At 43.0% G+C, this 27325-nt stretch overlaps 1 protein-coding gene across 1 annotated transcript in view; it reads left to right on the forward strand.

The window, feature by feature from the left end:
• Positions 1 to 494: 494 nt before the first annotated feature.
• Positions 495 to 27325, forward strand: part of ARPC2 (actin related protein 2/3 complex subunit 2) — a 29533-nt gene continuing 2702 nt past the window's right edge. The window contains exons 1-10 of the mRNA XM_030325228.1: positions 495 to 589; positions 807 to 888; positions 8609 to 8643; positions 10681 to 10793; positions 14891 to 14936; positions 17891 to 18077; positions 19221 to 19314; positions 24732 to 24858; positions 26344 to 26444; positions 26905 to 27005. Coding sequence (XP_030181088.1) covers positions 815 to 888; positions 8609 to 8643; positions 10681 to 10793; positions 14891 to 14936; positions 17891 to 18077; positions 19221 to 19314; positions 24732 to 24858; positions 26344 to 26444; positions 26905 to 27005 — 878 coding nt within the window. The 5' untranslated portion in view covers positions 495 to 589; positions 807 to 814. The remainder of the gene's footprint in view (positions 590 to 806; positions 889 to 8608; positions 8644 to 10680; positions 10794 to 14890; positions 14937 to 17890; positions 18078 to 19220; positions 19315 to 24731; positions 24859 to 26343; positions 26445 to 26904; positions 27006 to 27325) is intronic.

Below are 27325 nucleotides of genomic sequence, written 5' to 3' on the forward strand. Positions count from 1 at the left end.
GGGCAGGACGTCGTATCGTTCACCACTGCGCCCCCAGCACAGCACAAGCCCACTAAATATTTGTTGGAGAAATGAATTCGTGAATTCGTGGTAGTGCCGCTGGACAGCCATTAGTGCGGCATGAGTAAGGGACACACAACTGAGAGCAAAAGAACCGCCTGGGAGAAGACGCCGGGGTCTTTGAAATGACAAGACCGGAAGGGTGGAGCTGGACCTCTGGGACGAGCGGTTGGGAGGCGCTGGACAGTGAAGCAGGCTTTGGGGAATGACAGCCCGCTTGGAAACAAACTCGCAAAGGCTGTATGCGAGGGGGAACTGTGGGAAGGCGGAGGCGACCGGAGGACGGGGTGGGGGTCGCGCATGCGCCACGCCACCCCAGCCTCCGCGGCGACCCTGCGTGCGCGTGCACGAGGGGTCGAAGCGGAAATGGCGCCGCGGGGCCGCGCGTCCGGGCAGCGAGCGGAAGTGGGTGTGAGAGCGGAAGTGGCCGGCTAGAGCCGGGGGCTGGGCGGGGACCGGGCTTGTCGGTGAGGCGGCAGCGGCGGCGGCGGCGGCGGCTCGGCAGGCGGGTTCAGGCTTCGGGGGCCAGGTTGGTCGGGTGGGTGGGTGTCTCCACAGCCAGTGCGTGCGCGGGCGAGCGCTCGCGTCTTCCCCTTCCCCCCCACCCTGGTCCCTCTCCCCTTTTCCCCTAACCTCCTACCCCACCCAACCCCCCTCCTCAGGGGGCAGCAGGGCCGTTCCCTCCGTCCTTTTCTCCCTTACCCACCCTCACCGTCCCTTGTTTCTCCTTCCCCTGCCCGGGGCAGCCGCCGCCATGATCCTGCTGGAGGTGAACAACCGCATCATCGAGGAGACGCTCGCGCTCAAGTTCGAGAACGCGGCCGCCGGGTGAGCGCGCGCCCGGGGCCGGGGGGTGGCGGGGGAGGCAGAGTTGACCCACGCTAGTCCCTAGTATCGCTCAGTCCCCCAGTCTTGGAGGCACGAGGTGGGAGACCTGGCCGGGTGTGGGGACGGCCCCGGCGGGGTAGACGTGGGAGGCGACTGGGCGCGGTGGGGTGAGGGGCAGAGATGCGTGGGGAGAGGCTCCGTGGAGGGATGCGGAAGCGGCGAGTGGACAGGAGCGTGAGTGCCAAAGGGCAGGAGACCTGTAGGACGTGAGGACTGCCGGGCCCGGAACTCTGGCCGGGGTATCCCATTGCCTTCTGGAGCGAGCAGGGGACCCCTTCCTTCTGTAGTCCCCGTCATTGTTCTGAACCCGAAGAAAGCTCCTTTGGGATTGGATTGAAAGGAGTTTCCAGGAATTCCCAGGACTGGAGGAGGGAAGAAGATTCAGGCCCAGATCGCCACCAGCCTTCTCGCTCCCCACCCCCCCACCTCTTCGTCTAAAGGAGCAGGAGGCAAGACTGGAAGCAGATTCAGTCTTGCAGCCCGACAAATGCGACTTCTCTGGTTTCCCTTCTTCGAACAGTGCTGTAAGACACTTTGGCCATTTTGTTACATCTTTCTCAAGCAAAGCTTATAGTCTCCCACTCCACACCCCTTCCTTATCTCTCTTCTGAGGTTCTAATTCAACTTTCTCCACCCATTTATCTTTTAAACTCTTATACAAGATCCCTGGTCTGTGATTTCTTCCGTGGTAATCCTGGCCCAGGTACACACTTAACAAGAATCCAAAGTCTATATATAAAGGTGATTCTTAGATCACCTTTTTTACCAACACTGGCCTTTTTAAAGGTAGGCTTAGCACATGTTTCCAAGGCAGTCTTCTCTGTGAAACACGGGAATCTGTAGAAAACAACCTCCTCCTCCAAAGCTGCTTTGCTTTCTAATGTTTAAAACGTGAGCCGAAGATTTGGTTTTAGCTTTGAATTTTTGGTGGCCTGTACATAGTCAGTCCCTTTGCCTCACTTCTCCATTGTGAGGATGGGGCTTCACATCTTGGTTGCACAGTTGAGGAAATAAGTGCAAACTTTCTGGTGAACTGGGAACTAGTGATGGGAAAGTAAGTGCTTGGAGATCTGCAGACGGGAGAGGATTGGTAGAGGGGAAATTCTAAGTAGTCATAATGAACTTGTGGCTTGGCATTAAAAAAAAGACTTCTAACTCACTGCTTAAATGGAACATATTGTGTCTCCTGTCCCTTTTAGTAAGGTTACAGATTTTATCTGTAAAATAAAGCATGGCTTTCCATGAAGTAACGCATACAGTAAGCAGTAGCTACTGTTTTCTGCCACGGGCTGCAGTTGCTTATATTTTAGGCCAGATTCTTTGCATTTTAAGGGTTCAAGTCAATCAGATCAGAGTCTTATTTTGGGTGATTGCTGTGTACTTTTTTGAGCAGTGTAGCACAGAGGAGGAAGTTGAATTAACTTCTGCATTTTCACAGCTGAACCTGTTAAATGCGTTTTCGAGTCCAGACTAGCAAAGAATGAGATCTGGGTGGTTATAAGCCGATTGACAAGATAAATGCCTGTTCATTTTCAAGTAGAAGCATGCCTTGTAGTGTAGAAGTACATTCATATTTGTTTGTGTATTTGTGATTCCAAATTGAAGCCCATTATCCAGAACGTCAGCTCTTTTCCTTTTAGAAAATTAATTCTTACAAATACTCTTTCAGAGGAATTAAAATAGGCACTCAAGTCTGGAAGCGTAAGTTGGAATTTCTAGGACATTTCTTAACAAAGCATATGTTCTAGCAGTGTTGGATATTAGGGCAGGGCAGCAAGTTTAGGCTTTACTATGGCCTGTCTTCCCTTTGATAAGTGACTTTAAATAGGTAGGCCCAAAACATATTCTGTTGAAAAGCACTTTGAAAATCTTTGAAAAGAGACCCTGCTATCAGGCCTAGGAAGTGGGGCTTTCCTGGGATTGTAGATGTAACACCCAGCAGAAGCTGGCATCTAAGCCCACTGTGAGTTTCCAGGCATACACGGTGAGGCAGCATTGAAGTAGTTAACGTATTTATCAAGGCACATGGCTACTACTCCAGAACTTCTAGCAAAAAAAATGAGTAGTGTGATCATCATAAACATTCATGGGATTCTTCCAGTGCCCCAAGCAGGAACAGAGGAAGGACGCCTTTCTGAGAAAACCAATTGGCAAAAGTTACAGAGGAGCCAAAGGGTGAGATGTGTTAGGGTGGAGATGGGAGAAAGGCATTAAAGAAGGGGAGTAGCTGGGAGGAGAAACCCTGGAAATTTGAGAGGTTTTACCAGCGTGAGAACTTGCTGGGAGAGGTCAGCTTCACCCTACTTTACACTTCTCAGAGTACACAGAGAGCAGAGAGTACACTTCTCAAACCAGTTGGGGAAATTATACTTCTGACAGCCTTTTCCAGAACGAATCTCACAGTTCTGTGATGCCCAGTACAATAGCCAGAAGCTACATGTGGCTAGTTAAGCTTAAATAAGAATTAGAGTGAAATAGAACTAAAATTAAGTTCCTCGCTCCAGCCACAGTTGTAGTGCTCAGTTGCCACATGTGGCTAGTAGCAGCCTTATTTGGACAGCACAGATGCAGAACATTTCCATTATTGCAGAAAGTTCTATTGGACAGCACTAGCACTGTTGCAGCTGCTGAAAATGCAAGCATGAGGTGGTCTTAAAATCGTTCTGTGGTGCATGCTGCAGAATACAGTTCGGCGATTTTCCTCTTCAGGTTGATTTTTTTTTTTCTTTTTTCTTTAAATCATGCCTCAGATCATCCTGCTAGATCTTCTTGCATGTGACATCCTACTAAGTGTCTCAACTTCCTTTGGGTAAAGCAGTTCTTTTATCTGAACTGTTTAACATTGGGTCATAATCACCTTTTAATTTATTTGGAAGCAGTACTGACAAAGCCTAAGATTCATTCCAACAAATTGCTTTTTATTTTTTTCCTACCACACTCCTGTGAAAATGGCTTCTTGGAATGATTCATATGTCCTCACAAAATGATAATTATTGGTAAATTGTCTCCCTGACAGCCTACAGACTAAGAGAACATGCTCATTAAAGAGCCATGCTCAACACTGCAGGTAACCTCATACACAGGTCTTGTCAACAGCGTTGCCTTTTCATTTAGGAATTCTTACCCAGATGCCCAATTAAAGCAGAAGTAATCTGGCAGATTAATTTAATTTTTTTGTTGCTGTATATACAACCAAGAACCTTTTCAGCCTCAGAAGCTAGGCCTACCAACTTAGCTAGAGTCTGGAGGCCAGAATTGAGGAAATGCTGTCAGATGCGAATTGCTGTTGATTTTAAGTGCATGCTGGCTCCTTGCCACAGCTGTGCATGTTGCGGGGCTCTGTGGTTCTGTGAGGGGGAGTGACGCTCAGGGAGCAAGCGGTGCCAGTTGGGGTGGGCAAGGACTGTGGGAGGAGAAATTTGAGAAAGGAATAAATTAAATCTTGCTGATACCCTGTTCTCCTTCCTAAATGTGCTGCATCTGTCCTCAGAGAGACAGACTGGTTTGAAGTGATTTGGAATTAGGACATTGGTTAAGCATTCAGAAGAAATGGAATGGTCTGATGGGTCTGTTAACAGGTCGTTACAGTTGCACACTGCTGCCTGACTTCCGACCTCTGCAGCAGTGCTTTGGGCGCGAAGCCCCAGAGCTACACTCCCCCAAACTGATGACTCCTTAAGGGCGGAGCCTGTCCCTGGTCATCATTCTTTCCCAGCATCCTCACTGTATATAGAGTTAGCTCAGTAAATATTTTCTTGAAGGAAGGGATGAGCCCAGATAGAATGGATCTTAGTTTCTTTAGGTGCTGATTTTATCACTTTTCTGACATTGTGTGAATCGACTTTTAGATCATCTTTGTTCTCCATATCTTGAGATACAGCTTAGCAGAGAGTAAGGACCGCATTTCTCTAGTCTTTGCCTAAATGGGATGATGGGAGCCTTCTAGGAGAATTACAGAAGAGAGATCAGAAACCTTATAGTGAGATAGCAGAATTCAGTAATTCGTCTCATTCAGCTCAGTGAAGGGATAAGTAGAAGAGGGACATAAATGCCCAAATGGGGAATTGGATGCATTCAGGAGTAAAGGCTCCAAAATCCTTAATGAGAAAAGAGGATTGGAAAATGAAGTTGTCAGGAGTTCTTAATTGATGAATTAGTAACATTCTAGGAACTTCCTTAGAAGAAGGATAAGAGTAGGAGTGCCTGGGTGGCTCAGTCGGTTAAGTGTCCAATTTCACCTCAAGTCATGGTCTCACAGTTGTGAGTTCGAGCCCCACATTGGGCTCTGTGCTGACAACTCAGAACCTGGAGCGTGCTTCAGAGTCTGTCTCTCTCCCCACCCCCCACTCATATTCTGTCTCTTTCTCTCTCTCAAAAATAAATGAGTTGTTTTTTTTTAATGGAAAAGGATAGCAGTTTTTTTCTAAGGATTTTAAGAATAGTGTTTGAAACCCATCTTAATGAATTGAATATGTTTTAGTATCTTGTGCTATCTAGTCAGTAACCCTGAGGGCTTATCTAGCTGCTTTGTTCCAGGATTCTGGACGTTAAGCACTCTGATACTAATAGGGTTCCGTTTCTCCTGGTACTGCTGACCAATTTCTGATTCTGGGATTTAGCACAATCCCACAACTTCTCCCAACCATGGCTTCAAAGTGTGGTCTCTTCTGACTCCACCTAGAAGAAACACTAATTCATTGATTATCATCTATGAATTAGACACTTTGTTATAAGCTTTAACATAATTTCATTTGATTTCAAAATGGGCCTATGTGACAGCAGTTCCCATTTACAGTTGAGAAAACTAGGGCTGATGGGAATTGTGGAGGGAGTAGACATAGGTATTAAGCACTGTGCAGCTACCTTTCACTGGTGACTTCTGACCTTGTTTATGATATGTCACAAACAGAACATGATATTCATAAGGCACGTTGGGTAAATGGCCTAGCCTAGAGATCCTTCCACTGGGCTGCCCTAAGGGCTGCAAGGATCATTATTATCTCAGCAGGTCTGTAACTTAGTCACAAGACACTGGTTGGGAAACTTGCACACATGTCATCTCAATTAGTCTTCACAACAACCTTTTAATCTCCATTTTCTAGAAAAGGATCCTGAAGCTCAGCAACATTGAGTAACATCGAATGTGGTTACATAGCCAGTAAGTGACAGGACTTGTGTTGAACAGTCAACTCGGAAGGATTTGCTTTTATTGTGATTAAACTCACCCTCAGCATCTGAAACTTTGGCAGATGGTAAAACAAAAAACAACTTACCCATTTATCTTTTGGTCTATTAAATGGTATGCTTTCCCCCAGTAAGATAAAACATATCTTACTCCCCTCTAGCTCCTTGGTTTTAAGCCACAAAAGTAAATAACAAACACCTGGTCTTGGAATTGACACCATCCTGTTTGGTCTGTGTCACGCTTGGTATGGTCTCCTTGCTGGGGCACAGAGTTGTAACTCCCATATAACTTCTCAGGAAGACTCCTTTGGCCCAGTGTTCTCCTCTACAGCCTGTCTCCTCTGCAATCTTTTGTGCAGCCATAAATAGTAAACTAAAATATTAATGGTGGTTATTTGACAGATATTCCCAAGTCAGGCAGCAAACCACTTAGGATAGCTCTTGGTAAGCAACTTCTCCCTGTGGTTAGGGAACTTCACAGTCTAGAGAAATTCAGAGTTTCAGCATTAAAATGTTTATCGCTTAGAACCTTAATGTTTTTTATTTATACCTAATTTTTCTTGGTCTGTTGATGAAGTAGGAGAGTGGGGGGGAATTCAGTCCTCCGTTGGCTGAGTTAAAGCCTAAAGATTAAAAAAAAAAAAAAAAGACCCAACCACCTACTAAGTGATCCAATATGGACTTTTACAAGCCTCCACCCTGACTTTTTGGCACAGCCACCCTTCCCCAGGAAAATACACTTTGGTGCTTCCTCCCATTGTGCAGCTTCTTAATATTTCGTCTAAATGAGCCATAGATTAATGTTTGTGCTTCTTCTTCCTTTGTCCTTGTTTTTTAGCGATGAGGAATGGTGGTTGGCCATTCATTGCCTTTGTCTCCTGGGGTGCGGTTTCAAATGAAAGATCAGAAGCAACTTAAATTTTCATTTCTTTTTTTTTTTTCCATCATATTCTGAACTCACTGCTTCCCCATAAACACACCTGATGCTTCCATTCTTAGAGACTCCCGAAGTGTTTTTCCTAAGTCACATATGGATGGCTTTGAAGGAGTAGGGTGGAACTTCATATGTGACCTGTATAGGTTGATTTTTCAACAGGACTAGCATATGTTTAATAGAAGCCAGTTTCCTGGAAAGGTATTGTTTAGCATCTGTAGCAGCTTTTTAACAGTCATAAACCACACTCTATATTCCACTATTTCCCAGCAACCCTGGAGGGCAACTCAGTCTTGGTTCCCTTTACAGGTGAGGGAGCAGAGATAGTATAAAAGATATGTTCTTGATTGTGAGGTCTTGAGCAAATTAGGCAAGGATAAATGTGAAAATGTGTATGTCTTGTCTGCTGGTCCATAAAACAAAGTAGTGTCATTTGAGTCATAGGTAGCTAGTGATAAACTGTGGCGTCTTCCTTTGTTTCCTACCATTGGGCTTGGAGAAGTGGGGCTATCACGTAAGGTAGCTTTTCACAGGAGGTTAATTGGCCATTATTGTTTATAGCTAGGATGTATGTCATGCTTTCTAGGTAAGAACTCAGCAACATTTATCAAATAGAAGTTTACATACCAGGCTGAGCTGGCAGCTGCACAGAAAGTATCAGGCTGTCGTCATTACCTTCCAGGATAAGTTGTTTCGTGTCCGTTCTCTTGCTTTATCTTTAGCAGTTCTATGAGGTCAGTAGGGTCATTGTGTTCTCCCATTTTATAGGTGAATAGGTGAGAAAATAAAGGTGTGTGGATGTTAACTTGTCTGAAAAACATGGTCTTGATGAAAAGCTAAAGTTGAAAAATCGGAGTCCTGACTGTTCCCAGTGATTTCACAGTGTTACTTTGTGCTGCGCTTTCTGTGGAAATGTCACACTGTAATTTCAAAACAAAACAAAACTAGGGTAGAACCAGTCAGAGAGGACTTCATGGAGGAGAGTGGTGAGTACTTTGGTGACATAAAGGGAGAGGAAAAGATGTGTAGGAAGACTTACAAGTTGTCTTCGAACTGATACAGACTTTCTGTTTTGTTTTATGGCCTGAGATCATCCTTTCATCTTAAGTATATTAAAAACCATTCTACATTCTGTTTAGCAGTTTTCCTACTGAATGTACTACCTCTGTCTCCATCACTACAGTCCTGTGGAGGGAGACACTGATCAAAAGATAGCATTTTGTAGTTCACATATGCAAAGGTGTATATCATAGTGTTAAGGAATTCTAAATTGAAGTTAAGCGCCAACCACGGCAGAGATTCGACGGCAGCTGGAAAACAAAAGCAGTACCTGTCCTGCTTCCTTTTTGTATCCTCCACCTTAAGTGAGCCCAAAGGTTCAGGTACATGAGAAAATTAATTGTGTACTCAGATCAGCAGTCAGCATAAAATTGGTACTGAATGCTGTGATCTGAAGTAAAGCTCAGGAGCCTTTGCAAGGCCCCTGGAAGGCAAGCTGCAAAACAACTGTCTTAACTAAGGGACTCTTCTTTTGTTTTGCAGTAACAAACCAGAAGCAGTAGAAGTAACATTTGCAGGTAAGTGTCCTTACTTCAACCTTGTAAAGCTAATATAAAAATAGAAAAACAAAATAGCTTCTAAAATAAATTTTGACATTTGGGGTACAATCCCTTGATCGTGAAGGCTTTTTTGAGGTCATTGTTTCAGATGACTATTTTATGGATTTATTGGACTGTGTAAAGTTAACCTGCTGGTACCTTAGAAGGTTGTGTTTAATTTTGTGGTACAAACCGTAGCTTGTTTAATTTGGAAATACTAAATTATCTTCAAGTAGCCTTCATCTCAGTTTGCCTAGCACTAGAGTAGTGGGGAAACATGGAAAATGCTAGAGACCTGTTCAGCAAGTCAGAGGTTATTGCTTTCTATTTCCTGTAAAGAATTAGATATTGATACTACTCACTTGCTGTGTGAACTTCAAGGAGTTAAACAGTCACCCTCCATAAAATGAGGGTACTTGACTAGATGGTCTTGGAACACTTCTTGCAGCTCTAGTGCTATGACAGGAGTCCGGGTACCATCCCCGTCCCCTCCTACTAATTGGCAATGCCAGATCTCCCTAAAGTGGTGGCACTCAGCCCCTGGTTTCAGGAACTACACAGGGTGAGTTCTCTCTGTACTGCAGGAAAATAACCAAAGAGAGGGGAAACCTATATAGAGATTAGAAGAAACTTAAGAGATAACCAAATGCAGTGTAGATCCTAATTCAAATAAGACAACAGTATTTTAAAACTTTTTTTGTTTTTTGGGGTTTTTTTGAGACCAAATATTTGAAGACTTGACTGGATATTTGATATTAAGTAGTTGTTTTTAAAAATATAGGCATGTTGGGGCGCCTGGGTGGCGCAGTCGGTTAAGCGTCCGACTTCAGCCAGGTCACGATCTCGCGGTCCGTGAGTTCGAGCCCCGCGTCGGGCTCTGGGCTGATGGCTCAGAGCCTGGAGCCTGTTTCCGATTCTGTGTCTCCCTCTCTCTCTGCCCCTCCCCCGTTCACGCTCTGTCTCTCTCTGTCCCAAAAATAAATAAACGTTGAAGGAAAAAAAAAATTAAAAAAAAAAAATAATAAAAATAAAAATATAGGCATGGCAACAGTATTGTGGCTGTGTTTTCTGAAATTTCTTCTTTATCATTTAGAGATACATTCTGAGATAATCATGAATGAAATGATGTGATGTCTCAGATTTGCTTCAGAATAAATCATTGCGAGGGTGGTATCCCAGTAAGATTGGGCCGTGTTGATCATTGGTGAAGCCACATGGTGGGAACTAGGAGTTCATTATACATTATCTCGTATGCATATTTAACATACATCACAACAAAAGCTTTTTAAGAAATAACTTTCAGCACCAAGCTGTGATGAAGGTAAGAATAGCTTTGTAATTTTAGTAAAGAGCAAAGAGGGGCAACTCGGTGGCCCAGTCAGTTAAGCATCTGAAACTTGATTTTGGCTCACGTCATGATCTCACAGTTCGTAAGCTTGAGCCCTCGTGAGCCCTGTCTCGGGCTCTGCACTGACAGGGAGGAGCTTGCTTAGGATTCTCTCTCTCTGTCCCTCTGTCCCTGCCACTCCCCTGCCCCTTCTGTCTCTCTCCCGAAATAAATAAATAATTTTTTTTTTTTCCTTAAAAAGAGCAAAGTGGGGCATCTGGGTGGCTCAGTTGGTTAAAATGTCTGACTCTCAGTTTCAGCTTAAGTCATGATCTCACAGTTTGTGGGTTCGAGCCCCACGTCAGGCTCTGCACGGACAGTGCTGAGGCTGCTTTAGATTCTGTCTCCTCTCTCTGCCGCTTTTCTGCGCTTGTCTCAAAAATAAACATTTTTTTTTTAATTTTTTTAAATATTTTTTTTTAAAAGGGGGACAGAGATAAGTACTTGACAGTTCTATCTCAGTGTTTATACTTTCTGCATGGATTTAAACTTTTGCTTATCTGCACATATTTTGCTTATATGCCTACTTACAAGGGAGACCTCCTTGTGGCCTGTAACAAGGTAGCCAGGTGCCTTAAGGTCTTATTCCCCATTCCCAAGTTAAGCAGTTTTATTTGCTTTCTTCACAGATTTCGATGGAGTCCTCTATCATATTTCAAATCCTAATGGAGACAAAACAAAAGTGATGGTCAGTATTTCTTTGAAATTCTACAAGGAACTTCAGGCACATGGTGCTGATGAGGTATGTTCCACATAATTTTCCTCAGGACTCTTATTTCCTTGTCACCTTTAACTGGCAGCTTGCCACTCATAGAAGGCCATGGCACTGACCACCCCTACCGGCACTGGCCACTTTGGACAGCTTGCCCACCTAACCAGGGGCTCTTGACTCCATTGTCCATAATGATAGAAAGGGTGTTTTTTAGAAAAGGCTTTGGCTGTTTATTACTCGGGGAAAATAAAGATGGTCCCTAACTAATGAAATGAAAACTTTTGTTCTCCAAAAAATGCACTAAAGAATATTTCTTTGACCAACATAAAAATAGCTACTGCAAGACTGAGATAGGTTCCGTTCTGTTTCTATGATATTGTGAAGCATGTATGTAACTCTGGCCTTAAAGGTTTATGATCTTAATTTCATACTGTAGAAATTTAGGCACAAATCTACCCTTTTAGTTTTTTGGTTTAAACTTCTTTAGAGCTGGCCTCTTTAAGTATCTCTTCTTCCTTTTGACTACTGTACGGGAAATAAAAAGATGTCTATGCATTATGAAATTCTTGATGGCCATGCCTCATTCACTGGCTTCTTTCTATAGCTAAAGTAGCAGGTTTGGTTCCTGTTGAACTGTATTTGCTCTGGGGAGAGCCATTTATGGAAGAAAGAAAATGCTGTTACACCAGTGTGCACACGTTGTGGTTGGGTCTCAAAGCAGGAAGTATGACTCAGTTCCTGAATCAGTTTTCAAATATCTTTTAGTTTTAACAAGCTAGGTTCTCCTTAATCTGGTGAATGAAGATATGGCCATTTCTGTTTTCTTTGTGATTAAGGATAGTAGTTTTTTAGTTATTTAAAATTTATGCAGTGAAAAGGCTGTTGGCAAAAAAAAAAAAAAGCTCAAAATCTCAATAATATTTTGGTATAAAAACTAAAATTAATGTTAACCAAATAGAATACCAAGAGCCATAGGCAGTCACTTAGATATTCATATGCAATTGATCTGTCCCGGCATTTTAAGGGAAGAGCCAAAACCTTTTCTGATTTGCCTCATAAGTTCAACGGTAGAAGAAACGTTTACAGAATTTGTGTTCAGGGTTGTTTTACATGAAACAAAATCTTCAGCAAGAAGACCTAGCCTTATAAAGCATAAGAAAGATCATTCTATAAAAGCTAGTGGCCAACTCTTCTCTTTACCACATTCAGAGCAAGAAGAAACAAGTGGCTGTTAAGGTGGCCCTGCTTTTGATTAACCATAAAATAACGAGCTGTAAAGAATTGTTAAACCTTTGAACAGACAGCTCAAAATTGTGTAATCGTTTTCCCTAGACAGTCCTCTCTGTGTAAAGATGCAGGTGTGGTGATAACAATAATCCTTGGGAGGGGAAGAAAGTGTAACAGCTAGATTTCTTAAATCTCCTTTCCAGACTGCTCTCCATGCACTGGAGCTCCATAACAGCACTATTCTTGTAGCTCCCACAGGGCCAAAGAGCCAGCTCCACCCGCTCAAGTGGGTGGAGCAAGTAACATTCACAGTTCAGGAGCAGAGTGCACAGTAAATGGCTCCCTGAGTTGGTTAAACAGTGACCAGCCTGTGATAACCAGAGGCAGCTTGTTACTTTGAAAGCCTCTGCTGCTAGGGTGGGAAGGTCTGATGGTGAGCATCAGTGGGTTGCCTCCACCCATCTCCTGGTGTCAGGTTGGAAGATGGTGCTCATTGAAAAAGGGAATCCTACAGGGTTAAAAGCGCAAGTGAAATAAACAGGGAAGCATCCATTGGTTTCACCAAGGGGGAGGGAGCAGAGGAGTTGAACGTGGCTGAAATTTGGCTGTAAGAACTTCTCAGATCTCAGAATACTAACTTTGCTTGGAATTAAACTAAGAATTAGGAGCTATGGGTTTTTTTTGCCCACATCTAACTTTCCCTTTCTCCTGGTACCCATAGTGCTCACAGTACAGAATTGTAGCTCAGAGGTGGGATGCCAGTGAAAATTCTTCAGGGATGTGCCTGTTACTTCCCTACCCCCACCCCTTCACCCCATCTCCAGGACTCTTTAGGAGAAGTGGTATATAGGACACCTGAAGATCAGATCTCCCTGTGCCACCAAAAAACTCTGTGACCTTGAACTTCTCCCTTCAGTTCCTCTTCTGTAAAAGAGATAACCTCACAGTGGCTATATGGTCACCAGATCACAACTGCATGTGGCATTACTTGTCTTTTGCCTTTGGACAAACAAATGTGATCGCTGATCCATGCTTTGAGGTCCATTCCATTATCCACATTTACAGATAGAGAATTTCTTCCAGCTCTATAAAAATGGTTACATAAATATGTGGAATCTTAAAGAATATTTAAGAACAGAAGGAAAGAACTTCACCATGTGAAAAATTTTTCAAATATGACTTAAATATATGGTTTGCTGCTGATTTTTTTTTTAATCTCTGAAGTGTACATTGAAAGTAAGAGTCAAAGAAAACAACAGTATTCACTCAGCTCTGTTTATTGAAAGTCCCCATATGTGGGCGCGTGTGGATGCAGAGACCACAGCAGTGAGCAGGGCTGAGTGCTTGCTTGCACAGAGCTCCCCTCTAGTGCTCCTGTGTCTGTAGTCCTTTTCTTAGCTGATGGAATTCTGTTTAAGATGCATGTATAACTCCTACAATTGAAAGTTAATGGCTTTTGTTTACTTTTAATTGGTAACTTGTCAAGGATTAAGTATCCTTTTTTTTTTTTTTTTTTTTTTTTTTTTTTTTTGGCATCCCAGAAAATTTCAGAGGATCATTAATGTGTTTGTGGTGAGATAGTGTTAAGAAATTGACTGTGGGGCGCCTGGGTGGCGCAGTCGGTTGAGCGTCCGACTTCAGCCAGGTCACGATCTCGCGGTCCGGGAGTTCGAGCCCCGCGTCGGGCTCTGGGCTGATGGCTCAGAGCCTGGAGCCTGTTTCCGATTCTGTGTCTCCCTCTCTCTCTGCCCCTCCCCCGTTCATGCTCTGTCTCTCTCTGTCCCAAAAATAAATAAACGTTGAAAAAAAAAATTTAAAAAAAAAAAAAAAAAAAAGAAATTGACTGAATGTCAAGAGACAAAACCATGCAGCCTTTTATATTACTGTTACATACACTGTTAAGTATAATGGCCTCAGTTTTCCCTTCTTGTGAAATAGTGGTGACACTTTCCCTCCCTAAGTATGTTTTTAATGAGGGTTAAGAATAAGTCATGTCTGTGTTTAGTCTGTTAGTCATATAAAGACTACTAAATACCAAAAAGGTTACTAAGTTCTGACGATTCTAATATTTACTTTTTTCTGTCTTCAGATAGCTGCCTTTCTACTGCTTATTGTATTCTATATAACATTTAAGTCTGAACTAGGCCTTCCAGAATAAAAGGTTTGTTTCTTAAACTGTCAGCCTAGGAGAAATTACCACCAGGTGAAACAGTCGTACTGACAGAGAAGAAATAGGAAGGTGTAAAAAGGGCTCTTATCATTTACTCCCCAAAGCTGGAGAGTAGCCAGCAGTAAGTATTGGTTTTGGAAAAAAAACATTTAGAGAGTACAGCCTTCTGTGGGCCCTCCAGTATAAACAACTGGCTAAGGTGCAATTATCTGTTGTCTTTTGCATAAAACTGGTGATGAACTAAATAATTTGAAAGCTTACAAGATAAGCAGGCTAACTGGAATCCGATCCCAGCAATTCTGGTTTTTCTCTCTTCACTCACCTCGTTACTGGTTTGGCCTGTACTTAGTTGATAACTGACGTAATCTGTCACTCAGGTTTGGCATTCTTCTGCATTCTTAAAAACATGATGGTGTGCAGTATATGGTCTGGAGGAGAACAGAGAACATATAAAGGATGTGACTGAATCCTAAAAGAGTAAAAGATGAGCCTTGACTGAAAAACAGATCCTAGATTAATTAACCTTTTGTATTCAGTCTCAGTTCTGTGAGTGATTTGCTTGGTAACTCAGATACATGTGCTTTTCCAGTGTATATCCAGTGTCCCATCCACCAAATGAAAGTTAAGAAATCTGGCTTAGAAGAAGCTTGGGAAATTCAGTGCTTTAAAAAAAAAAAAAAAATGACATTATCATGACCTTTGGATTAACACTTGTTTTTGTATTTTCTAGTTACTAAAGAGGGTGTATGGGAGCTTCTTGGTAAATCCCGAATCAGGTATGTAGTCCCGTAAGCAACTGTGGAGTGACCTGGAAAGAGACCTGTCCTGTTTGTACTCTGCTTTTTTTTTTTTAAACAAAGCATTTCATTTAAATAGTTTTCATTTTACAAATATTTCTGCCTGAGCCCAGTTCCCACTTCAGTCCTCTCCACAAAAATAAAGCTGTTTCTAAAAGCTAAGGGGCTTTGCACTGTCCAGTAATGGTTCACAGTGTGGTGTACAGAACTGCTATATGTTGTCATTTTTAACATTTACTTGCTGGGGCCAAATGACTCTTCCTTAATCTTTCAACCAGCGGGCCATTTTTCTTTGCTTGCTCATGGTGATGAAAATGTCTTTTGAGATTAAGCAAACATTGGTTTTCACCCCAGCCCCCTATTAACACCATTTTCTGTGCTCTGCACATGTGGAGAAGGAAACACAACTGTTCTCACATATTCAAGTAACAAAAATTTCAACCCCTTCTTTTAATCTGTTCTTCTAATAAAGAATAAATCGCCTCTTTGCAGCCGCGGGAATTGAAAAGCACCATGGTCTTCCTTAATTGCAAGAGCTATGTTACACTGCTTTATAGGAGAGACAAAGCAAAAAAACTGAACAGTTTTTTCCTCCTTGTGAATAGGTGGTAGTCTCAATTCTGAGGCGTTTAGCTGGACCCCCCGATGAGGACCAAGTAACATAGTATTGCTCAAATGTTGTTCCTGTGGTACTTTGCAAATTTTACCTGTGGTGCTTTGCAAATTGTTCTAAGAAGGAAGGTGTGTCTGTGTCTTTTAACAGCAGTTATTACTTTTGCTGGCATATTTCCTTCCCCAGCCTTCGTGGCATTTTTCTTTGTTTTCATGTTTATAATATGACATGCTTCACCACTCCCAGTAGAATACCTTCTCCTGTCTTCTGTATGCTACTCTGGAAACAAAAATAGCAAATACAGAAAGATGCCTTTGGGATATAACTTGTTACTAGGAGTACTGCGCGTGGGAGCATTGACTGCAGTCCAGAAAGAATACTAAAATGTGTTCATCCCCAAATTGATGTAAAAGTGTATCACAGAAATAAAAACCAAAAAATAAATAACATTATAGGCTTTAAGAGGAATCAAAGAATTTCAGAAAGAGAGTGAGGAAAGGGAGGGAGGAAGGGAAGAAGCAGAACTAGAACAGAAAAAAATCATATAGGAACTCTTGGGCATGCTTGTCACAGCTCAGATCAAGCAGTGTGTCAGAACCACTGGGGTGTAACACAGAGGTTAGGTTTCTGTCCCTGAGCCTTTTCTCACACTTCCTGCTAAAGCACAGGCAATGCCAGACTGCAGACCTTGTGTTCATACAAGTGCAAAATATAAAAACTGTGGAAGTAGCGTGTCTCCTGTTTCTCTGAGTTTATCTAGGCAAGTTTGGGGAACTCACCAGGCCGTACTAGGTCTTTACTTTTAATCTATTCTCAGGATGTTCTCTTCATCATATCAAAGCCTTCTTAAAGTCTGACTTCAGCTGTAATTTACTTAACTTGTTTTATTTGGCTTCTTAAAACTAACAAACCTCAACTTTAAATATTTTATTTTTCTATCTAACAGTCTGTTTGCTTATCTGGTTTGTTTTCTGGTACCCAAAATGGAATGGTGGTTGATATTATTTAATATTGGAGTATCAAAAATGTGCTAAGTACAATCTAGAACAGAGATTTAGATAGCTCATGTTCTCAGTGAGGATAGATCCAACAAAAAACACAGACCTGAGGAATGCTCTTGGAAAAAAATTAAATAGTAACAAAGTATAAATGTTTAAGATATTCCTTACAGTTCTGGTAAAATTATTTCCAGCACTTACTTAGCATGTGAAGTGATACTCAGTGATGTACAGATACTCTTACAAAACTGTCTGTATACTTTTTGGGGTGTATTCATCATTTGATCAGATAATCAGTTGTCCCCGCCTTGTTTGCTGGGACTCGTACCCGACATGCTGTAAAGAGGCAAAATAGTGTGTGGTGGTCGCAGACTTAGCTTTGGGGCCCATTTATTGATGACCTACTGTGTTCCAGCCGCTTTAAAATGCTATTTTAATTTCCCAGGTGCCTCTCCCATCTTACCACCCTTTTTAAACAGATGCCAGAATTATAGAGGTTATGTAGTTTGTCCAAGATCACAAAGTGGCAAGGCCAGAATTTGGATCCCATTCTATTCAACTCAAAATAGAGTTGCTGACACCTCTATATCCTGCTGCATTTAGCATGGCACTTTGCTCCTTTGAACTTCCTTTTCCCTCTAAGATGAGAATAACCGTATCTGGCCTGCTTACTTCAAAGAATTTTTACAGAAATTAAATGAAGTAAGATATTTTAAAACACTTTGAAATTTTTAGTGTATACAAGGGAAAGCTATTGGAGAGGTATACACACACACACACACATTATATATATAGACATACACACTCTTAAGGTTTTTCCATACCTTCCCTCCTTCCACAAAGGGTTTGTGATGGCATGCAAGAAGTTGTATTGTGTTTTTATCAGAAAGCTCCCCAGCTGTTGACTGTGTTAGCACTTGGCAGGTTAAACCATCGAAGAAAAATATGTAACTCATTATAGCTTGATAGCTATAATGCAAGCCCCCTTCCCAACAGTGTCTAGAACACTAAATTTCTAATCAGAGTTCCTGGATTATGGGTTCTTCCTGTTCCTTATTTGTAATCTGTCATCTTTGATATTGATTCAAATTTTTGCAGAGAATTTGTTAATTAGCTGTGTATATTTACAGTGATTTTACAAGAATTGGGGTTTTATTTGCCTTACCTCATTTGCCGTATGAGGCGTATGGGAATGCACAGCAATCTACCTGGCTTAAAAGGCATTGAAACAAAATAAAATGTCATTAGAACCTGCAAAGTTTTTTGGTTTTTATGTGTTGTTTTTTTTTAATATAACCTCTGGATTTTTCCCCCCCTTCCAGGATACAATGTCTCCTTGCTATATGACCTTGAAAATCTGCCTGCATCCAAGGATTCTATCGTGCATCAGGCTGGCATGTTGAAACGAAATTGTTTTGCCTCTGTCTTTGAGAAATACTTCCAATTCCAAGAAGAGGGCAAGGAAGGAGAGAACAGGGCAGTTATCCATTATAGGGATGATGAGACCATGTGAGTATAGCACTTGGCCCTAAGGCCTGGGTGTGGCTGTTATATGCCCTTACTGAAAGACACATGATTAGATCAGACCTTAAACTCTATTGGGTGAATATCCCTAACATGTCTTTCTCATAAAATTCTTAAAGCCAAGGTATAGATGATGGGGGGCGGGGGGGCCACTTCTGCTAGTCTCCAGATATCAAAAGTTGGCTAAAGAAGAAAAGTGAATCCACTGCTTTCCTTTAAGACACCATTGTTGTGGGGCGCCTGGGTGGCGCAGTCGGTTAAGCGTCCGACTTCAGCCAGGTCACGATCTCACGGTCCGTGAGTTCGAGCCCCGCGTCAGGCTCTGGGCTGATGGCTCAGAGCCTGGAGCCTGTTTCCGATTCTGTGTCTCCCTCTCTCTCTGCCCCTCCCCCGTTCATGCTCTGTCTCTCTCTGTCCCAAAAATAAATAAACGTTGAAAAAAAAAATATATTTAAAAAAAAAAAAAAAAAGACACCACTGTTGAAGGTTTCCTTCAGTAATATAGCCTGGGTAATGAAGAGGTAGAGGGTGACCATGGAGTCTGTGTTTTTGCAACTCTTGAATCATCTACATACTAGGAATCTCATAGTATATAAAGAAATAAAAGGGGCGCCTGGGTGGCTCAGTCAGTTAAGCATCCGACTTCAGCTCAGGTCGTGATCTCACGGTTCTCGTGGGTTCGAGCCCCACATCGGGTTCTGTGCTGACAGATCAGAGCTGGCGCCTGCTTCAGATTCTGTGTCTCCCTCTCTCTCTGCCCCTCCCCTGCTCATGCTCTGCCTCTCTCTATGTATCAGAAGTAAATAAATGTAAAAAAAAAAAAAATTGAAAAAAAGATGTTTAGGAGTGAAGTTCTGAGAATCACTAACACTAGTAGATTCCACATCTTACCACGTAGACAGATTAGTACCATCTACTTTGGGTGATCTTCATCTCCTACCCCTCTCAGGGCATGCGTGCATTATATAGACCTCGCTGGTCATACATACTTAGTCTCCTTTGGCATGCCTTGTTTTATGAATTGAAAGATTTATGACTTTACCCGCCTATTCCGCTTCGAGATCAAGTTCTTGACAAAACCCCATTCTGATTCTGTACTTACTACTTCATGGGTTGTGTTCCCCTCAGGTATGTTGAGTCTAAAAAGGACAGAGTCACAGTAGTCTTCAGCACAGTGTTTAAGGATGACGACGATGTGGTCATTGGAAAAGTGTTCATGCAGGTATGGAGTGGACATGTTTTGGGGGAGGGATGCCGCAGCGTGGCGGTTTATACCGTGGCACCAGAGCACACCATAAGCATAGAAGAGGAGAGCTGGCGGCTCTGCCGATGCCAGAACTTGTTGAAGGTGTAATTAAACAGCTCCCACCCAACCCACTGCATGTAGTTGTTCCTTAGTGGTTTTAGCCTCTGCAGGACTAGACTGAAAGAGTGAATGGAGTACCAAACATACTAATGCTACAACTGAATATTAAGCACCCTTGCTGCCACTGAGTCTTTGATTTAAAGCTTGGTCAGGTTTCCTACCCTCTTGTCAAGTTTCCTGAGGTTTCTGGCAAGGTCTGCTCTTGGCTTGGTTTAGTCCTAAAGTCTTTTCAGAACAGAATCCCTAGAAAATTCCTAAGTAGTAGATAGTACATTAATAGGCTAGAGTCCTTGAGTGGACCATGAAGCAAATTGACCCGAGTTTGCCTGAGGTCACTGTAGAGCTCTTTCCTCAGAAGCAGCTCGCCTACCAAGAAGAGAGTAATGGGGCTCAGCGGGACATTGTGTAATTGGATTTCTGGTACAATTGGACTCTGGTCTGGTACAGTACCGCATTGTGGCTTTGTCATGCTGTCTGCTAACCAGTTGCTGACTCTAGGACAGGAGAGCTCGTTGGTGAAGTGGTATCTAGGCTGATTTCTTCTGAGGTGGCTCAGCATTCAAAATCTAGCTCAGTGCTTACGTTTTCAAGCACCTTTTGTGCATTCGTCCTGTCCCTGGGCAGGCTGAGGAGATTTAAGGACTCTGGACAGCAAACCTTTTTTGCTACATAAGAGTTGAAAGATAGTTGTGCTTAATATAGTGAGGATATTTTACTTGTAGCCTCTCTAAAGTGACTAGGGAAATACTCAAAAGTGATAGCCCGAATTTGATCCATCTCTAGTGACTTTTTGTGTTTAGTCTAATTAATCAGAAATGCTGATTTTAGAGTCCCTAGGCAGAAAAATTGGAATATTGACACTTTGAGCATTTGAGAGTACTGAACTTTATGAGAGAGAGAGAAAACGAGTGTTGTGTGTATGTGTGTGTGTGTGTGTGTGTGTGTGTGTGTGTGTGTGCGCGCACGCGCACAGCTATATAGACCTATATCATGGGTCCTAAATGTAAGCTTCCAGACAGGCATTTCATGTGTTTTTACGCAGAATTGACAGGGGAATTAAATGCAGTAGCTTAGAAATTGGGCTGAATCCAGACTGACATACTAATTTTAAAAGCTATGAAGTATATATTTAGATTTAGCTGGTTTTTTACCAGTCTTGTTCCATTTTATTCCTGGCGACATCTTATTTTTATGCTTTAAACAGATCTTATCTTGGAGAGCTTACAGAAGATTTGTTCCTTAGGAAAATTTTGTGTATTTTTTGCACATGAATTTAAACTCCTCCCTCAAAGTACATGTGGTAGGGGCACTGGTCTAAAAGGGAAAAGAAAGTCTTCATTTTTACACTGACAGTATCTCCAGTTAGTGACTGGACTGGCACCACGCAGACCCATCTGGTGTCCAAGAATGTGAAAAGGCTGTGCTCGGGAAGCCATCTGCTTTGCCTCCCTCTCCAAAGTCAAAGGCTGGGCAATTTATTTGAATTGACCTTTAGAATCCTGGGCTTATTTTGCTGGATTTTACCCCGAGTAAATCATCTGAGAATTTTCCTGGGCCTGGTTATTTTAAATTTCTAGGAGAATGGAGAATAGCAGCTGCCTAGCACAGAATGCTGTGACCCAGGGACACTATTAAAAGTTCCCCCTGGTCACTGACCTGCTTGCTGCGTATCTTTGTGGGTTTCCGGATCCTGGAGTGGACCTCCAGCCTGGGCAGAACACGTTTCCTGCTTTTGTCATTCAGCAGACTCTGAGGGATGCTTAATGCCCTTGGGAAAAAGACAGAATTTCCATTGCATACTCACATGGATATTCTAGTATTTGCCTTTGGTGCATTATCTCTGTAGACGTGCAAGCTGAGCACTAAAGTCTGATATCATTTCACTGCTTATTCCATGGAAAGCATTAAGAACGATACAGAATTTTGGAGATAAGAGTATGGTGAACTAAAATATCTTTCATATTTCTAGATCTTAACGTCAGCCCAGTAACTGAGAAAAGTTAAGTGGAAACCACTGGTTTCTCTATGTTCAGGGACAAGACACAACCAATCTGCCTCTTAAGCAGTAGTGAAGATACTATGTTGAGGACCCTTTCTACATGGATACCTGTGTGGTGATAGCTGTAGGATATTTTCCTGTACTGGGAGCACTGAGTCAAAGTCAGTAATTTTGGTAGATATTGCCAACCTTCACGGAGGTTGTACCCTTTTCCCTCCCACCTACGATGCATATTTTCCCAGAGTATGTTGTCAGACTTGCGGATTTCTGCCAATATGATCGGTTTAAAAATGGTATCTATATTCTCTTGTGAACGAGGTCCAATATCTTTTCTTCTGTTGAAGTCTGTTTTTCTTTTCCTTTGAGGTGTCTCTATGCCCTTACCCATTTTTCTATTGGGTTACTAATCCCCATTTCTTTATATACTAGAGAGATTAGCCTTTTTATCTATGGTAAGAGTTACAAATATTTTTTCCAGTTTGTCATTAGAGTGTATGGGTTTTTCTTCCCTCACACAGAAGTTTATTTTCACAGAGTTAAATCTCTTCTGTGGCTTTTAGATTTTGAGTCCTTGTTGGAAACACTTTTTCCTACTCTAAGATTGTAAAGTTTACCTGTATTATTTTCCTAGTATTTTTACAGTTTCATATTTTACACATGATCTTTTGATTATCTGTTTGGAGTTTCTCCTGGCATATGGTATGAAAGATGGGTCCATCTTTTTTTTCTAAATGGCCACCCACTGGTCTCAGCAGTTGTTTAAAGGCCCATGTTTATACTACCGATTTAAGATGCTGCTTTTTGTCATTTACAGGACTCAATTTCTGTATATATTTGGATTTACTCTGAACTTGTTACGATAAATCATGCTTTGATGGAAGAGAGAAATGATACTGTGATATTCAAAAGACATCCTAGTTGGAGGGGGAAAAAAAAGAGGCATCATTGCTGACGTGCACTTAACAAAGACCCTAATGAAAAAGGAAAGTGATTCAGTCAGTTAAGCATCTGACTCTTGATTGCGGCTCAGGTCATGATCTCATGGTGGTCAGGCTCTGCACTGACAGCCTGGAGCCTGCTTGGAATTTTCTCCTTCCCTCTCTGTCTCTCTCTTTCTCTCTCTCTCAAAATAAATAAGCATTTAGAAAAGAAAAAGGAGAACTGGGTGGGTCGGTTGATTGTTTCTTAGGTATTATTTAAGAGAGAGCACAGAGGAGCAACAAAGACACAAAGTTGGCCAAAAGGTAGTTCCCCACATGGGAGTATCCTCACCCAAATTTTTAATGTATTGCTTTACCTATACAGAACTGATGAAATGCTAATGAGTCACCGCAGGTTTACACACGCCCCATCGGGTTATGAATGCCACAGGTACCAGTGAATTGGAGCCTTCAAGAAGCTTACTGAACACAGGAAATTGCCAGCAGTTATTACCTGTTCTATTTTTTCCCCTGGAGCTAAAGAGTAAAAATAGTAGAAGTTAGAAAACCTCCCAAACCCTTTGCAGAATGAAAAGTGTTTTCTAGAGAAGGGTAACCTCAGAAGCTTTGCTTTAGGAATTACCATTTGAATGATCTTGACTCCTTCCCTACCTCTCCAAATATTTTTCCTTTGAGGAACAAAATTTACAAGAGAGTAACCTAATCTAGCTATGTTAGTTTATTTTCCACCAACCTTTAGAAGCCAAGCAGTGCCAACTCAGGAGGCAGGGTGGTGGAACAGGCGAGATCCCAGACTGGGCATTAAAACTCCTCAGGTGTTACCCTTCTTTTGCCATTAATTTGCTGCGGGCTTGCTGTATTAGTCCCCATCTCTTCCTTTCCAGTGTGACAGCACTAAGTCAGCTAGAGTAGAAGTGCTTGCTTTTTCACTCAGCAAGCCATGTGCTGTCCAGCCTCTTTGAAGGAAGAGGAATGGATACAGAGTAATAAAGATCCCTGGCTTGTGGAGCTTACAGCCCCTTAGGGAAGCCAGACGCATTAGTGACTAGTAAAGTGTCAGAGTCGAGGCTTAGAGAGAAGACATGGGACCTCCCAACAAGATAGCAGCCAGCTCCCCACGTGTGTTAGAGATGGCGTGTTAGAAGAGACCATATCTGAGCAGCGGTAGGAGAGTGTTGCAGACCAAACAGCTGTATAAACATGCTTTCAGTACTCCTAGAACTGTGGATGTACATAGCCCTTGGTTCCATTCTTCTGTTATCACTCTGGATTTGGATCACCCTGTTTTACTGGCATGGCTGGAAAATCTGGTTCTGTTCTTGCACATCTGGGTTGAGACAGGAATGCCTTGTGTCATTTTCCTGTGTACACGGGAATGTGTGTGTCAGAGAAGCTTGAGGTTTGGAGATTATGGAGATTAGAACATAAGGGGAATGGCCTGGTTTTTACATCCTCAGTCATTTTCCTGTCGTTTGATGAGGATGGGTACATTTTGTTAAGGGGAATAAGTCCTTATGCACAGTGGTGGTGGGCGAGTCCATAGCCATTCAAGACCAGAATTAACAATCAGGCTTTCATTTCTCATGTCGCACAGCCTCCTCCTGTCAGTATACCCTAAAACAACTCAGCTTCCTTAACTCCATTGTCTTCTGCCCCCAAGAAGGGCTTACATTTAATCTGAAGTACTGATTTCTGGATTCTAAATAGTAACAGTCTAAGATGCCTCCATGAAATAGGACTTGTGCAAAGGCCCAGAGCCCTGAGAAAGCATGATAGTCATGAAACTGGAAGAAGTGGAGAATGGGGTAAGGAGGGGTGAGAAATGGGTCAGCTCATAAGAGGCTTTCACACAGAGATGAAAGGAGTTAGGATTTCATCTTGGGTCTTAACCAAGCTAGAGCCTAGGTTCCATGCACCCTGAAATTTTAAAGATTTCCTGAAAAATATGAGCTCTTCACATTAAATCTAAAGAAACTAATATGCATTAGTCCTTAATCCTAAAATGTAATCTGGTTCTCTCATGCTTTGCAGTTCATTGTCTGTTTAGTCTCAGATACACTTTTATTGCATATGTGGTTCCAAAACAAGAGAAAGGAAAAGGGATTAAGAATGCTCTCATCACATTTTGAAGATCCGACTTGTTAAATACTCTGTGATCTCTCCTTTTTGAGTCCAAATCGCATTGATAGCAGCCAGCACTTGTAATATTTCATATTAGGTGTTTATTTTTAGCTGTCTGCCAGTCACACCCCACGGGGCCAGCCTCATCACATGAGTCGCCACTCATCTTACATCAGATTCTCTTCTGGTTGCTTTGTGCTTCTTCCCGGCAGGAGTTCAAAGAAGGACGCAGAGCCAGCCACACAGCCCCACAGGTCCTCTTTAGCCACAGGGAACCACCTCTGGAGCTGAAAGATACCGACGCTGCCGTGGGTGACAACATTGGCTATATTACCTTCGGTAAGCAGGGTGGGATGCTGAGGTTGGGAGCCTTTGACGCATTCACGCTGCAGGATGCCAAAACCCAGACAGACCTTTGTTAAATTGTAAAAGGGGCGAAAGCAGGCGTACCACGTCGTTCTTGGCCGTTGCTGTGGCTGCAGGAAGGTGTACCGTAATCATTTTCTTTTCTTCCTGTTGGTGTCAAGTGTTGTGAGTTGGGACCACACAAGCATTGCTGAGTAGCCGACTGGGAGTTCTCAGTCGTTTGGCATTTCTAAGCCAGAACTCCAGCCTGGCTGGAGTTCACTTACTCCACTGAAGAAATTTAAGCCTTCCCTTCTCACAGTCGCTCTAGACCAGTGAGCCGGCTCATTATTTTAGCTGATAGTGCGGAATAACAGCTCATTCACTGCACCTGATGCCACTAAAATGTTGCCTTTTATGAAGTTTAAGTCCCCTCCATACTGAAGGTATACCCGTTTATTGGTGATGAGCCCACTCATGTACCATATTTCATTAAAACTGAGCTCCGCTTTTTTTCATGTTACTGTCTTTGAGGTTGGGATGCAGCTTGGAGTTCGTGCATGCCACACAGTTTAGTTGGCAGCCTTTCTCTTTATGGTGTATAAACTGAGGGTAGACTTAAAATTGTTGGCATCTTAGATTCTGTGCCCTGTAGTGTTACTACCTCTTGTTTTGCTATTTGTTTCTTTTCAAGGTAAATTGACACAGAGGGCCTACCCTTTCTTATGAGGCATTCCTTTGCATTCTACCAAAACCTCATACTTGGAGGATTTTATTGCTCCCAAGACCACGGAGTAGAGTAGGTGGAAGAGACGGAGAGGATTCTGGGAAGCCAAAGGGAGGGGTGCAGAGGGCGAGGCTTCAGCTTATAGTGCCGAGGGAGGGGCTTTCCTCATCTCCTAGCCGAAACAACTTCTACTGCCGTGCCCATCGAGAGGGTTGAGGCCCTTAGGGCTTCGTGTCTAGTTTTCACCACAGGACCACAGAATCTTCTCTGGAAATGAGTTCCTTTGGGCTCACTGTGCCGCAGCACCCGGGGACGTAGGACAGGCAGGCTTTGTTTGCTGATCATGATCACTTAAGGTGAAGTGTTTTCTCTAAAGTACCCCCCAGATTGCCTGTAGTATCACCTAAAGAGGCTGCCGTGCTGCAGAGGCAGGAGCCGACAGGTGGGGACAGATTCCAGAATGCACAGCCACAGGATGGGATCCAGACCTGGAGTGATGCCCGGGACCAAGCGCTTTTCTGGGGAGCCCTGGTTTTCAACCATTGACCTCCTCCATTTTTCTTGACTTCCGGCATTTGCACTCACTGGTACCTGTCCTGGTTGTGGTATTTATCCTTTCCTCGTCTGAAGGAGGAGGATACAAGTGCATTGCACTAGGCAGGGAGAGGCTGGAGCCAGCTGTAGGCTCTGACCTTCTCTCTCTTTGGCCTTGCTGTTACACCCGGACGCCTTGTTTGTGCCCCCACCCACAGTGCTGTTCCCTCGCCACACCAATGCCAACGCTCGAGACAACACCATCAACCTGATCCACACGTTCCGGGACTATCTGCACTACCACATCAAGTGCTCTAAGGTGAGAAGGGACCACAGCACCTTTGCTTCTATGCACCGGGTAGTTCTCTCCACCAGAGTTAATAACATAAAAAATCATTTCTTGTGTGGGGCACACCTGGCTGGCTCAGTCGGCAGAACACGTGACTCTTGATCTTGAGGTCGTGAGTTCAAGCACCATGCTGGGTGTAGAGTTTACTTAAAAAAAAAAAAAAAAAAAAAAGTCATTCCTGGAGTCCAGCCTGTTGCTATGAACCCTGATGGTCCTAGAGACTTTAAGATATCATGGCCTTTCTTCCATCTCTTCCCCATAGTAAAGAGATGAATCTCTGTCTCCAGGAAGAGTTGCTCTCCTGCTTCCCTGCATGACCTTATGTCGCTCGTAAGGCATATGTTCCCAAGCCTTCCTGATAACTTCTACTGAAAGCAAAGCTGTCTTTCTAGAACACGACTGCTTCAGTATCCATTGTGTTTGTTTCTAGGCCTATATTCACACACGTATGCGGGCAAAAACATCTGACTTCCTCAAGGTGCTGAACCGTGCACGCCCAGATGCCGAGAAAAAAGAAATGAAAACAATCACGTGAGTAGGGCAGCCTCCCAGCAGGACCGCCATCCTCTCCTAATCTCACCGAGAGGGAAATGGTGTTGGAGACCTGGTGCTCCAGGTGTCTGGGCAGCAGCTACATGTGAAGCAGGCAGGATGGGGGCCTGTAGCCACCTGACTGACTAAAGATGCAGTGGACAGGTTTTCACTTCTGACGGGGCTGGGCTGCGTTCCCTTGTTTCCACATCTTTGTGAGCTAGGAGAATGGCAGCTAGGGGACGCACAGAGGGACCTTTTTACTGAGATAGCTGTGTTCTCCTTGGGCAGTCTTGTCCTGTCAAGGTCTGCCTGGAGAA

Source organism: Lynx canadensis, chromosome C1 (assembly GCF_007474595.2).
Source record: "Lynx canadensis isolate LIC74 chromosome C1, mLynCan4.pri.v2, whole genome shotgun sequence".
Taxonomy (NCBI): Eukaryota; Metazoa; Chordata; class Mammalia; order Carnivora; family Felidae; genus Lynx; species Lynx canadensis.